Genomic DNA, 15,443 nt, shown 5'->3' on the forward strand with positions numbered 1-15,443 from the left:
TTTATTGGACAACCGAAATGCAGCATATACTTGTTGCAAGCTTTCAAAGCTCCATAGGCTTCATCATCAGGCAAGATGTTACAAACCAAACAGGAGGGGAGAAACATTTGGAGATGCCAGTCTGCTGCCTGCTGTTTTTAGTCAAGATGCTATGATGGGGAGGATATCTTTTGCAGTCTCCTCCTCCTCCTGGCCATGCACAATAGGGAGATTTACAAGGTCCAGGACTTTGGTCTGTTACAGACAGCCAAAATAAAGCTGCTTCGAGTCACAGTGGAGGTATGGTGTTTCAATGATGCATATGTCCTAAGAGTCCAGAAGCCACACCAAAGCCACGCTCTAGTCCTTAGGGCTGAAGTGTGGCTTTGGTGCGACTTCTGGACTCTTAGGACGCATGCATCATTGAAACACCATACCTCCACTGTGACTCGAAGCAGCTTTATTTTGGCTGTCTGTAACAGGCCTTTGTGTCTCAAGAGGGACCCCTCTTTTGCAGTCCAATATGTCTCCATTCCAGTGAGGCCACAGGCCTCTTTGTAGGCAGAGGACAATGCCTTCCTCAAGAGATCTCCTTGCCAATAAAGGTGTCACTGATGGATTGTGGTTTGCGTTTGTTAAATGGCCAACACAGCTACCTTAGGAGAACAAAAACACCATTCCTAAGGACTGTGCGGTTTGTGGGATGGAGGAGGAGGAAGAGGAGGAGGAGGAGGAGGGCAATGGCGGCGATGGCCGCCAACCCTAGTGACGTCACTAGTCCTCCATTTTGTGGAGGCCTCCTCCTCCTCCTCCTCCTCCTTCTCGGGTGGGAACCTCAGTCAAGCCTCATTCACTTCAGCGAGGCCCCCCTCATCGTGCAACCAGGCCCCTTTTTCCTCCGGGCGCATTTATCAGCCCCTCCCACCCGGCGACTGGTTTCAACTCTTCGGCCTCCTCCTCCTCCTCCGCCTGCTCTTTCCTTGGCCTTTATTTTGGGCACGGAACTACACTTCCCGAGATGCCCCGCGGCTCCCTCGCAGAGGGCTTTCCGTCCAATCAAGCCGCGGGAGGGGCTTCCTGTCACGTGGGAGGGGCGCTGGTACTTTTCCTGCTTCCCGGCGCCGCCAGCCGAGGCTTTTCTCTCTGCCTCTCGACCCGGAATGGCCTTCGTCCTCCTGAAGCGCTGCGGGCCCAGAAGGGCCTCCGGACTCCCTCGGCGCCTCCAGCAGCAGCAGCAGCAGAGGGAAACCGAGGCTGGTGAGGCCGAGCAGGGGACCCTGGGGCTGGGCCGCTTGGGAGGGAAACGGCCGGAGGCAGCCGGCGCGGAGCGGAGCGGGGGAGGCCTGGCTTGATGACTGTCTGGCTGTGGAGGGAGGCAGGCAGCCTTGGGGAGCCCCGCCATTTCAGGGAAGATAGCTCTAGGGCCCTCCAGTCCAGCCCCCTTCTGCCATGCAGGAACTCCCAATCAAAGCACTCCCTGTGACAGATGGCCAGCCGGCCTCTGCTTAAAGACCTCCAAGGAGGCAGACTCCGCTACACTCCGAGGAAGGAGTGTGTTCCACTGTCGAACAGCCCTCACTGTCAGGAAGTTCCTCCTAATGTTGAGGTGGAATCTCATTTTCTGTATCTTGCAGCCATTGCTCTTTATCATGTTCTCTGGAGCAGCAGAAAACAAGCTTGCTCCGTCCTCAATATGACATCCCTTTAAATATTTGAACAGGGCTATCATATCACCTCTTAACCTTCTTTTCTCCAGGCTAAACATCCCCAGCTCCCTAAGTCGTTCCTCATAGGACAAGGTTTCCAGACCCTTCACCATTTTGGTTGTCTGTCTCTGGACACACTTCGGCTTGTCAACACCCTTTTTGAATTGTGGTGCCCAGAACTGGACACAATATTCCAGATGGGGCCTGACCAGAGCAGAATAGAGTGGCACTATTACTTCCCTTGATCAAGTCACTATACTTTTGTTGATGCAGCCTAAGATTGCATTGGCCTTGTTAGCTGCCGAATCACACTGTTCACTCATGTTCAACTTGTGCTCTCCTAGGTCTCCTAGATCCCTTTCACATGTACTGTTGTCAAAACAGAGAGATAATTACAGGGGTTTCTTGGAAAAGTCAAGCTGCATGCCACCAACAATATTGGATGTTGAGAATTCATTTGAAGTGCTTTGTTTCCTCAGGCCATAGATTTTAGGTGCCATGAGAGATGGAGAATTTCCTGGTATTAAGTAAGAATGGGAAAACAGAACGTGAAGTCCAGGGTTATTGACACTCTGTGTCAGCTAATCTGTTGTTGTGTGCCTTCAAGTCCTTTCTGATTTACAATCCTAAAGTGAACCTGTCTTTGAGTTTTCTTGGGCTCAGAGGGGGTTGCCTTTGCTTTCCTCTGAGGCTGAGAGTGTGCGACATGACTAAGGTCACCCAGTGGCTTTCATGGCTGAGCAGAGATTTGAACCCTGGTTTCCCAGGGTCCTAGCCAACACTCAAACCTCTACACCACGCTGGCTCTGTCTGCTAATCTAGGTAGAGTAAAAAGATTTGCAAGGGCAGGGGAAAAAGCAGCAATTCATGTACATATTCTGTATTGCCACAATTGTTTAGAACTGTATTGTATTATTATAATTAATAATAATTTCTAGTCTGCCTTTTTCCAAAATAGGGATCCAAAGTGGCTTACAGTGATTAAAAAAAACCTTTGTAAAGAAGCCATAAACATTAAAACACAAACGATTAGGGGAAAAAATCAGATTAAAACTTATACCACTAAAACACACACACAAGCACATCATTTAGCAATATCCTGCACACAATATCCTGTGTAAGACGGGCCTTTTATAATCCCATGTCAACTGTCTATTGGAATAGAAAAGTTTTGTTTTTTGCCAAAAGAATGTAAGAGGGAAGGTGGGTGCCAGTCCTGACTTTTAAGGGAAGAGAGTTCCAGAGCCTGGGGAAGCCATGGAAGAGTCCTCTCCTGTGTTCTCACCAGATGTACCTGTGAGGGAGGTGCGACAGAGAGAAGGACTTTCTCAGCGGCTCTCTGAGCAAGGGCTGGTTCGTAAGGGAGGTTACGGACCTTCAGATAACCTGGACCTGAGCCATGTAGGGCTTTAAAGGTCATAAGCAGCACTTGGAATTGTGCCTGGAAATGGGTCTCTTGCAAAAAGGAGTTATATGCTCCCTGTAGCTAGCACCTCTGTTAGTAATCTGTCTGCTGCTCCTTGGACCATTTGAAGTTTTGAACACTTCAAAACTAGCTCTTTATAGAGCGCATAATAGTAATCCAACTGGTATGTGTTACTGTGGCCAGATCTGACGTCTGAAGGAACAGGCGCAGCTGGGATACTCTTTGCCCTTGGTGTCATCTGCTATTTATTTTTATTTTTGTAAGGATGGAGAGGACACCCTGAAGAGATCTGAGGGTAGGAAGGCTGAGAAGGCTCAAGAAGGTGCATGAGGTCACTAACCATCATAGCACTTACCTGGGTTTCCATCTTGGCCCAACGTTCACTGTTCTGGATCACGGAGCTATTCCAGGTGGGACCAAGATTAGACAAGGACTCAATAGGTTGAAGAAAGCAGTAGTCTTCTCAGCAGATGGTACTCTGGATGCAGCCCAGTTCAGTGCCAGGGCTCAGGTGGCATCTGTAGCAGCGAGGCAGAAGCTCTGGCTAAAGAGTTGGAATGTAGACATGTGCTCCAAATGGAACCTGACATTCATCCCCTTTTTGGGGAATTCTTGGAACTGGTGCTAGTCTCAGGGAGAAAGAGGGATATCAAGAAACACTTTAGGCAGGTACGCCATTCCACACTTCCAAACCACACTTCACTCCTTCCTTCAGGTCTTCCTTTCAGTCAAGAGACTCAAGGAACTTCAGGACATAGTAAGGGGAGCAGAAATTTCTCCCTAAGCGCCAGCAGGGTGCTCTGAGCTCAAGACTCACACAGGGCAGTGGTAAGGCCAACAGAATTGATGCCATCCCTCCAGTAGGGGGCAGATTTTGGGAGTTTTGCAAGTACTTTGGACTGCTGGGTGCTGGAGGCACTCAGACCAGTGTAACCAGTTAGAGTTCTCTCATAGCACTAAACCTTCATCAAGTCCCTGAAGTCCAAAATCCTGCCGAAACATTGCCTACTTTGTTGTTAACTGCCCTCGAGTTGATGTCGACCCTGTAGATGAGACATCTCCAAGACCCCCAAGCCTTCACTGCTGTGCTTAATTCCTGCAAACTCATACACATGACCTCCCCAATAGAGTCTATCCATCTAGCATGCAGCCTTCCTCTCTTTCTGCCTCTCTCCACTTTTCCTTTATTGATTTTTCCAATGAATCCTTCCTTCTCATGATGTGTCCAAAGTATGACAGCCTCATTTTTGTCATGTTGACTTCCAAGGAGATTTTGGCAGGAGGATCCTACAACAGGTAGTCAAATCTTAGGTCACTGGGGGACCAGCATTTCCTACCCTAACCCCAGAGGCTTTGTAATGCGACTCTTAGGTGAATTTGTAATTGGTTGATCAACCAAACCCAAAGGGTACTCACCTATGGTTCTTCTTCATCCTGGAGAGAAGTGACCAGTGGAGTACCACAGTGTTCTGCCCTGGGGCCAGTGCTATTCAACATTTTTATCAGTGACTTGGATGTTGGAATAGAGGCCATGTTTTTGAAATTTACAGAGGATACCAAATAAGAAAGGTAGCTAATATCCCAGAGGACAGGAACAACATTCAAAATGATCTTAATAGATGACCTTAAAAGCTGAACCAAAACTAACAAAATGAATTTTAACGGAGAAATGTTAGGTACTACACCTAGGCAGAAAAAATGAAATGCACAGATATAGGATGAGAGATACCTGGCATGACAACAGTACATGTGAAAGGAATCTAAGAATCCTAGTCGACCACAAGATTTTAGGTTGCATCAATAGAATTGTAGTATCTAGATTGAGGGAAGTAATAGTACCACTGTATTCTGCTTTGGTCAAGCCTCACCTGTGTCCAGTTCTGGGCACGACAATTCAGTAAGGATGTTGACAAGATGTAGAGGAACCCCTTCTCCCATACAATCCTTCCCGCACTCGCAGGTCCTCTGAGAAGAATCTCTTGCAGTCTAAGAAAACCAGACTGGTAACGACTTCCCAGAGGAAGTTTTCTGTTGTGACTCCAAAAATCTGGAATGACCTGCCAGAAGAGATCCATCATATAACATCTTTGGAGGCCTTTAAGAAGGCAATAAAAATGGATCTCTTCCAGCAGGCCTTCCCAAACTGACCTCCTTGAAATGTTCACTCTCCAGTTACATAGCTGTTCCCACCGGACTGTGATTGTGATTGATTTTATTGACTATTTTATTGGGAGCATTTTATTAGGAATTGTTGTTTTAACACTATTTTATGGTGGGAGGGAGATAGGGAATTAGGATTTGATATGTCTTGCTATGTTTTTACTTGTGGCTTGTTGTGTTGTATTTTTATTGTTCTTTTGTTTGTTGTTACCCGCCTTGATCCAATACAGGGAGAGGTGGGATACAAATAATAATAATAATAATAATAATAATAATAATTGAGTTGGGTGTATCTGAGGAAGCAGACTTAAGTCTGTGAAAGCTCATGCTACCAACGTCTTTCTTTCAGTTAGTCTCAAAGCTGCTACAAGATTTCTCTATGGTGTTGGGTGCTTTAATTTTGTGTTCCTACATGCAGGGAGTTGAACTTGATTGCTGTTGTGATCTCTCCCAATTTTATGATTCTAAACTGATGGATGCTAGATCTCATGCTTTTATCTGCATAGGCTTGTGCGTTCTCTCCAAATTTGTTTCTGCTACAGGTTGGGTTTTCCTTATCTGAAATGCTGATGAAAAAAAGTATTTTGGTTTTTTTTTAAGATTTTGGAGTATTTGCATATACATAAGGCTCTTGGGAGCCACAATTCATCACACCAAACTGCAAATGGAGAGGAGGAGACGGGCAGGATGTATGCCCTCCTGACTCAGGTTCTCAGCCAAGGCTCAGAAGAAGAGCACTACTTGAGAGAAGTCTCTTCACACCTGTTACTCTAATCATGAGGATGTGGAAAGAAAATGGGGGTGGGGGATTGCAAGAAGGAAAGGATTTTTTGTTTTGGGAGTGGGTGGGTTGAGTTTGGATTTGAGAAAAATGCATCTGAATTTTTCTGTCAAACTCCTGGTAGGAAAGGTTCTGTGTTTCAGCCTCTTGCTGCACTGGTAAGGCTGCTTGATATAGTTCATGAACTTCTTGACCAGCATGCAGGGTTCCTTGAATGAGTCTCTCTCCTTGCCTAGGAAGTAGTGGCAGATGGCGCAACCCTCATTGATCACCTCCCACCCTCCTGGCCATGGGCTCTTGGTACTGAAGGAGTAAGAAGGGCTACTTGCCATTGTGATTGTGTTTTCACTTGCAGCTTTAGGTGTTTGCTGCAGCTGATTCCACCAGTTCAGATGTGCTACACTGACAGACATAAAAGAGGAGGAGAGGGCAGTGATTGAGGGCTCAGTAATAATAATAATAATAATAATAATAATAATAATAATAATAATAATACAGTAATAATAATAATAATAATAATAATAATAATAATAATAATAATTTATTTTTACCCCGCTCTTCAGCCAAGGCTATCAGAGCGGATTACAATTTGTAAATCAGACATTTCCCAGCTCTCAAGCTTACAGTCTAAAAAAGACAGACACAAAAGGAGAAGAGAATGGCAGTGAGGAAGGGGAAAAGTCCAGCAGATCTATCCTTGGAGGTCTATTGGAGCTGGCTTGCCTCTCTCTCCCCAAGATGGTGGCTGAAGGGAGGGCCGTCTTCTTTGCAGGCAAGGCCTGTTGGAGCTGCCTTGCCTCTCTCTCCCCAGTAGTACAATCACTGTTGCTACCTCCCCTCCCTTGGTGCCACAGGTACTCTTGTGGGCTTGTGTGTTCCAAACATGATAGCAGCTATGAGCCGCTACTTGCAGGAGATGGGCTCCACATTCTCTGGACATTCAGTTTGCTCTTGGGGAGCAAGAGATGGTGATGGCTGTGGGTCACTACCCAGAGCTTCTTGCTCATCCTGCAGTTGCTGGGAGGCCAGATATATTTAAAGGGAGGAAGGGCAGGAGAGAGCAGCCTTGCTGCTACAGCTATCACAGTTGGTGCACTGGGGTTCCAGGATCTGGTGTAGAAGCAGCAGGGAGAGGAGAGGAGAGGCCAGAGAAGGTTGCTAGCAACCACCATCGCTGGCATCTTACTTATGACCCTGTTTTGTCAGGGAGTTGGTGGTGCAGCAGCAGGAACAGCAGCCACTTGTGCAAAGTCTGGATGCGAACTCAGACACACCAACTGTTGCCTTTCTTTAAGATTACGAGCCTTCCCTCCAGTCCATCTACCTCGGTCCAGGCTTCAGAGGGAGAGAAGAATGCTGGACCTGATCCCCTCCCCCCCACCATTCCCTTCTCCTTTTGTGTCCTGTCTTTTTAGATTGTAAGCCTGAGGGCAGGGAACTGTCTATTATCCCCTCTGTTGTAAGCCAACCAAATTCCCAGTGATTGGGCGGCATATAAATAAATTATTATTATTATTATTATTATTATTATTATTATTATTATTATCATCATCTTCTTTCCTGCCTCTAATGCTGCTCTGTGATGTCAGTGCTCAAAGTGTTGCGGATTTGGGAGCATTTCGTATTTCAGAATTTTGGATAAGGGATACTCAATCTGCATATGATTTGTGCTTTCAGTTAAGGGGATAGTGTCTGAGCAAGACCACTGGATGTGCTACTCCAAGGGAAAATAGATTACATATGCCTGTTACAGACAGCCAAAATAAAGCTGCTTCAAGTCACAGTGGAGGTATGGTGTTTCAATGATGCATGCGTCCTAAGAGTCCAGAAGCCACACCAAAGCCACGTTCCAGTCCTTAGGGCTGGAGTGTGGCTATGGTGTGGCTTCTGGACTCTTAGGACGCATGCATCATTGAAACACCATACCTCCACTGTGACTCGAAGCAGCTTTATTTTGGCTGTCTGTAACAGGCCATAGTGATTGATACCTGATCTGCCTACACACTGACTTTTCTTTTTGATTTCTAGGTCATGTGGAAAACCATGCTTGTTTTAGCTGTACATCCCTGAGGCTAATAAATCATACGTAAGTAATCATATTCACAAGACGATTATATTTAAGTTAGCTGTCTGTCCTGGCAGTTGATAGCTGGCAACTGTAAAATACATTTAAAAGGGCTCTCTGATTGTTTTTAAGGACCATATGGCTACCCTAGTGATTTTGCAACTGAATAGAAAAAGATGACTAGGTTTAACCAAATGACTTTAAAAAAAAAGACTCCTAGCTTTTTAAATTGATTATTTCTTTTTTAAATATAAAAGTCTAGGTTTTATTTCTATTTTCCAGTCCTCTTACTGGAACAACAATGACTGTTTGAATTAAACATTTTAATTTTTACAGTTTATTGACAGTTCATTGTTAGGTCAATATCCAGTGCTTCCTTTTAATCACTTTATTTTATAGTACAAGAAATGCCATTTAGAAACAAAATCTTCAGTTAACCTAAGTTCAACATAACAACTCTGAGAGGACTTTAGGTAGACTATATAGTCTACATGTATTCAGTTTTAATAGTAATAATAAACAGTAAATTTGTGTTTTATTGAAAGTTGTAAATTATAACTAACCCTGTTAACTTTGGATTGTTAATGTTAGATAAAACATGGTTGATCGTGTTTCCAGATAAAAAAATGTTTTGCAGTATTAATGTGAAAAGCAGGATTCATTTATTTCCATTTCATTTAGTGCAGAAAAACTGGATTAAACGCAAAGAAGTATTAATTTTCAATTATTTTTTTCCAACCCTGGATTTTTCCAGTTCACAGAATAGAATACAGTTGGTATCTGTGGACTTGCCATTTGCAGTTTCGATCATTTGTGGGTGGCAAGCCCACACTGTCCCCAGTGAAGGCATGTACATGCAGCTGTGCCATTGGGGACAATGTCCTCCTCCCCCCCTCCTTCCCCCTGGTCTTAGCTTTGCCTCGGGGATCGGGAGGGGGGCTTCCTTCAGTTGGGGGAGGGCAGTACAGGCCCCTCATTTTAGGTTCAGCCAGGCAGCAAGGCCCCACTGACCCCTCTTGGGTCCAGTGACTTTAGTTTCCCAGGAGGCACCGGGTGGGAGTCAGGCAGGGTGCGGGGGTCACTGGGGCCTGTAATCCATGCTAGCTGCCATGGGCCTCGCCATGGTGCTTGGGGCCTGGTGTGTGCATACCCCGCCCCCTCTGCTGCAGCCAATGGGCGTACAATACGTCCATTGGCTGCAGCAATGAAATAAATTGCCTCGATCTAGACACTATTAGCCTATTGATGCAGCCTAGAATTGCATTATCTTTTTTAGCTGCCACATCACCCTGTTGACTCATATTGAAGTTGTGGTCTATTGGGATTCTTAGATCCCTTTCACATGTACTGTTGTCAAGTCAGATCTCCCTCATCCTATATCTGTGCATTTTATTTTTTCTGCCTAAGTGTAGTACCTTACATTTCTCCCTGCTGAAATTAATTGTTTTAGTTTAGAGCATGTCCAAAGGAGGGCGACTAAAATTGTGAAGGGCCTGGAAACCATGCCCTATGAGGAATGACTTAGGGAGCTGGGGATGTTTGGCCTGGAGAAGAGAAGGTTAAGAGGTGATATGTTTAAATATTTAAAGGGATGTCAAATTGAGGAGGGAGCAAGCTTGTTTTTGGCTGCTCCAGAGACTAGGACCTGGAACAATGGATGCAAGCTCCAGGAGAAGAGATTCCAGCTCGACATTAGGAGGAACGTCCTGACAGTAAGGGCTGTTTGACAGTGGAACAAACTCCCTCGGAGTCTGGTGGAGTCTCCTTCTTTGGAAGTCTTTAAGCAGAGGCTGGATGGCCATCTGTCGGGTATGGTTTGATTGAGAGTTCTTGCATGGCAGAATGGGTTGCACTGGATGGCCCTTGTGGTTTCTTCCAACTCTACAATTCTATAATTCTTTGGTTCTATGATTCTGTGACCCAGCTCTCTTCCTCTGTAATTTGGTTTGGTCATACTTCTCCACAGAAATTTCATGTTCTTTATATAAAGAAGAATATAATCAAAATGAAACGAAATGCCTTCTGAATGTTCTCATCAGTTGTCACATCATTTCCTCCATGTATCTTCACAGTTTTTGGGGCACTGTGGTAGCTTAAAAATAGTTGAGCAAATGGTTGTGCTTCATCACTCTGCAAAAGTTCAGACCTGAGTCACCACTCAGCCATTCCACAATCACACCCATAGCCTTCTCACACACTTCATTCTAATCAGTTGTTACACAAGAGATAATCTGAAGAGCAAGGCACCCACTGTAGCACTATGGTATCTGATATAACCACATTGATGTATATTTACACTGTGCTAAAATTGTACAGAATCTTGGCCATAGTCATACCCCATAACCAAATATTTTTTTTCAGTGAATGATGTTCTTATGTTGGGGAGAGATATTAAATTAATTTCTAACTAACCCCTCAGTACAATTTTGTAAATCCTATTCCTGAAGGAGAGTTAATCCCAGCTGCTGGATATTTTGTAGAAGGCATTGCATTTCATTTTGTCACAGAGGGTTGCATGTGCTTGTTACAGAAGGTTGTTAGAATGAATTCTGTTATGACAACCCTTGTTAAACACAGCTTTAAGCATACCAGATACTTAACAAGATTTTGGCAATTATAATCTGATGCAAATCATTCATAAACATTGTGTCATTGGGTCTGTGTGGTGTAGTGAATAGATGTTCTGTTTGGATGCATTTTGGTTCCAAATATCCTCTCAGTCTTACAAATCTTTTTGTGTTGTCCTTGGTATATTACTGTTTCATAGAATCATACAGTTGGAAGAGACCACAAGGGCCATCCAGTCCAACCACCTGGAGTTGTGCAACTCATAAAATAATAATGAGGGTAGATTGATCAAGTGTAAGTACTATGCGTTACAAATATTAAAATATCACTTTGTTTTGCAGACCTGCGCATTTTAAATATTGCACTAGCATCTCCCCTGTTTACATTTGCTCTGCAAGGAATGGTTACATTTGGTCTGAAGGCCCAGAAGAAAGGAACTTTACAGCATTAAGATCACTTGATTTGTGGTCTCTGTCCCCTCATAGGGGCATTGTGAATTCTCCCCTGATTTGGGGGTGTCATTATCTTCCAGTACGGAAGTGGCATTCTTCACAACGTAGTTATGATGACTCTGTGATAGAAAAATCCCTGAAGTCTCTGAAGGATAAAAATAAGAAATTGGAGGAAGGAGGCCCTGTATATAGTCCAACAGTGGAAGAAAATATAGTCAGAAAATCACTTGGACAGAAGATTGTTGATGAACTAAAGCATTATTACCATGGTTTTCGGTTGTTATGGATTGATACAAAGATTGCTGCAAGGATGCTCTGGCGAATTCTTCATGGCAACACATTATCTCGTCGAGAACGGAGACAGGTACTAAATCAATGACATCCTTTTTTGGATTCTCATTCCTATATAATTTCTTTAACTTGACCAACTCCTAGCCAGTTCTTGGTGCTTTTTTTTAAATAGTAGTTGAGATATGATTAATGAATTATTTTACCAATCAATACACATCTTAAATGTCACTGGTTAAAATAAAAGATTTAGTATATGTAGCTTTTCTTAGAAGGATATAAAATTATAAAAATCTTCAGTCAGTACACTGCAACATTTTTCTAATCCACATAAGAAAAGCCAGTTTTCTAGTGATGCTGAACAATTTGCGTCCATGATCTATATTCTAACTGTGCAGTTCTGTGTGTATTTACTGAGGTATATGTTTGTTTGTTTATTTATTTATTTATTTATTTATTTCATATGCTGCCTTTCTCCCAGAAGGGACCCAAGTGTGGCTCACAGACAAAAACATTTAAATAAAATAAAATTTAAAACAGTTAAAATACTCTAAACAGTATAAAATTACATAATAACATACAAAAGCTAAAAGCATGACCAAAGTACATATACTCCATAAAAAATACTCTGGTATATATTGAATGCCTGCAGAAATAAAATAATCTCAACTTGTCAACGAAGGCAAGCAGGGAAGGAGCCAGTCTAGCCTCTGGTGGAAGGGAGTTCCAGAGGGTGGGTGCAGCCACTGAGAAGGCTCTCTCTTGTGTCCTCACCAAGTGAGCCTGCAATGGTGGTGGGACCGAGAGAAAGTCTTCCCCCAAAGATTGTGAGCCCTGGTGGCGCAGTGGTTAAATGCCTGTACTGCAGCCATTCACTCAAAACCACAAGGTTGCGAGTTCAAGACCAGAAAAAGGGCCCAAGCTCGACTCAGGCTTGCATCCTTCCGAGGTCGCTAAAATGAGTACCCAGACTGTTGGGGGCAAATTAGCTTACTTGCTAATTAGCTTACTTGCTGTTCACCGCTATGATCTTTGGAATAGCGGTATATAAATAAAACAAATTATTATTATTATTATTATTATTGTAGTGTTCTGTCAGATTCGTATGAGGAGATATGATTCTTCAGATAATCTGGACCTAAACCATATAGGGCTTTATAGGTTATAACCAGCACTTTCAATTGTACTCAGAAACAAGCCAGTGAAGCTGTTTCAACAAGAGAGTTACCGGTATATGCTCCTTATAACAGGTCATAGTCAGCATTCTAACTGCAGCATTCTGGACCCGGTGAAGTGTATAAATCAAATAAAATATGCAAATATAGAAGGATAGAAAGAAAAGGAAAAGAAGGAGACTAGTTTTTCAAATATGGTGGTGTGCTTTTAGCAGGCATTTAAAAAATAGATCTGGTTTGATAGATCATCTCTTGCTGATTGATGGACTTGCAAGACCTGTATTGTATAATATACTATATTGTTATGCTGGTCTTGCAAGTGCTCCACTTAGTGGCTGTTGTTCTTTTGGACAACAGACTGGACTAAATGCTCATTCTTTTGTAATTCACACTGTTATATTTGACAGAGAAGGGGTGTTTGATGTCATTGGGTCATTCAGTGAAGGCGAATGATTTCAGATAGATAAAAGGAAATGATATTAAACACAGCAAAGAATTAACCTGTGGAATTCACTGCAAGATGTCATATGGTTACCAACTAGGATGTCTTTAAAAGGAGATGAGACAAATTATGGCGAATAACTATATATTGCCTTCATTGTCAGAAGCAGTATGCCACTCTTTACCAGTTGCTAGGGCCAATGAGTAGGTGGGTACCAATACTACAATGTTCTGCTTTTGTGGTCTCTCTATAGATAACTACTGACCCATGTACCAGGGGGATTTTGTGCTGTATGGGCAGGAAGGAGGCCTCTTACAATCAAGCCATGACTCCTGGCAGGCCTCTGTGTAAATAGAATGCTTGGCTAAATAGGTCTTTGTACATATTGTGACTTCTGCTATAAACCTAAGTAATGAAACATGTAAATTCAAAGAAAATTGCATCTTTTACTAGTTGAAAGTCACTTTATTATTTTACCAACATAAAAAGCATCGTAACTTATTTTGGCAAAAAAATGACATGTCTGACATAAGAAAAGTATACCTTGTTCATTTCTTATATATCATTCAGAATATACAGCACACCCGCGTCATATGCGGGCGCACTATACACAGCTTTGAGCACACACGCTCAGATGAATGGGGAGCGTGCCCGTGGCGTGCATGCACATCGACCACACCGCCGTGCACAGAAGCCCAGGGGGAATTAGCCTCACGCGGGGGGGGGGGGTCTGGAACGGATCCCCCGCGTAAGGCAAGGGTCCACTGTAATTACAAATTGGGTTTAAAATTAAGTAAACAAACGGAGCTGCATGGTCCTAAACTGTAAGCAGTACCTACATCTCTGGTTTTGCTGGTTTGAGGAGCAGTTAAAAAAAAAGAATAAAAAGAGAAAAAATTGTCAACATTAGTAAAACAAGAACATTTTTTTTATCTCCATTAGTTTTTTATTACATACTCATTCTCATAAAGAGTTGAGAAAAGGAAAGCAATAACATGAATTGTAATGCTCTGATAGTGTACATAAGTCTTCCTCTTACATCATTTTCAGAAATGAATTTTGGGCGGAAAATATGTGAGCACCTTGTCTTAAATATTTTTTCATCTTTCTCAAAGAAAATATTCCATAATCCATTTCCCCGCTATTTTTCCAGAAAAAAAAAGTCTTTGAAGAAAGGCAGAATGGCTCCTGGTTGTTTTTTTTATGTTTTGTTCTGTGTCTTTTTTTCCTGGGTAAAAAACTATGAGAAAGTGAATAAAGTGTTCCTTGAGTTAACATCCATCATTTCATTTCCCATTTTCATATTTTCTTGAGAAATCAGCAACTTATTCATTTTCTGAACATGTTTCTAAATTTGTTGCTTCCATCACTGTTATAACAATTAAGTGCTGCTTTAATTAGTTTGGTCCAGCATTTAGCTTTCCTGTCACTTTAGTGGCTCACTTGTAGAAATTGTACCTAATTAGCTTGTCTGCTAATATTAAAAATATGTATTAAGTACAGTAAGATGCAGTTCATCCTAAACGAGCCACTTATTTAAAGATACAATGTTCCAGGCAAAGGTGTAAGTAGCATTTTATTATCAGTTGATAGTGTCATTGTACAAATATCTTTGTTTTTATTATTGTAAAAAATAATCATCTGTGCATTGTTTTGTTTGTTTTTTGCCACCAGATCCATCAGTAAGGGCTTCTAGTATTTTGCATATATGTAACTCTGGTGCACGTATCCTGGTGGCTGAATCTTTCCTTTCCTCTCTAATTAATATTCATACCAAGTCATATATAGCAGTTGTATTTTTTCTTTCTTTCTTTCATTGAACAGAGCACACTTGGCCAGGTAACAGTGTAATAGATGTTGGAGTTAAGCTAAAATATGTGAAACTGAAATATATGTAAAACCATACTCTCATTTTCGTTATTGAAAAAAATTAACATGTTGTATACATGTTAATCCTAAATTGCACTGCAATTTGAATATAGAACATCTGACTTTGTAGCATCTTCTTTTTATTTGTAGTATATTCTGAACAAGGCAGTGTTCCTCAGCCTGCAGTAGTAGATTAAAGGAGGCAGGTAGGATATGGTGCTGCAGAAACAGAAAGTCCCTTCCATGAACATAATGTTAGGATCAAGCAAGTATGTTCATAAGAATACATTCTGTTTTAAATCATAAGTAATGTTGCGAAAATCAGATAATTTTCACAGACTGTGTCAAGGGGGCTATGGGGTGAAACAGACGATCAAAAAGAGCTGGCTTCCCAGCCGACTGGGGGGCATGGCATTCAGACAACAGCATGTCCCCAGTCTGCTGGGAAGCTGCACAGGCAACTGCACGTGCAGCACATCCACAACATTTTGGCAGCTCGGTGTTTATACATGTTGCACCGAAGAAACACTGA

General features: G+C 42.6%; 1 protein-coding gene across 2 annotated transcripts in view; it reads left to right on the forward strand.

Annotated features, from left to right (window-relative positions):
• Positions 1-1,103: 1,103 nt before the first annotated feature.
• Positions 1,104-15,443, forward strand: part of LETM1 (leucine zipper and EF-hand containing transmembrane protein 1) — a 60,046-nt gene continuing 45,706 nt past the window's right edge. For both annotated transcript variants that reach the window (XM_089510944.1, XM_089510945.1), the window contains exons 1-3: positions 1,104-1,236; positions 8,081-8,138; positions 11,027-11,501. In XM_089510944.1, the coding sequence (XP_089367070.1) occupies positions 1,140-1,236; positions 8,081-8,138; positions 11,027-11,501 (630 nt within the window). In that variant the 5' untranslated portion in view covers positions 1,104-1,139. The remainder of the gene's footprint in view (positions 1,237-8,080; positions 8,139-11,026; positions 11,502-15,443) is intronic.

This window comes from Sceloporus occidentalis, unplaced genomic scaffold, assembly GCF_023333645.1.
Source record: "Sceloporus occidentalis isolate IW3139 unplaced genomic scaffold, rSceOcc1.0.p SCAF_2, whole genome shotgun sequence".
NCBI classification, from domain to species: Eukaryota; Metazoa; Chordata; class Lepidosauria; order Squamata; family Phrynosomatidae; genus Sceloporus; species Sceloporus occidentalis.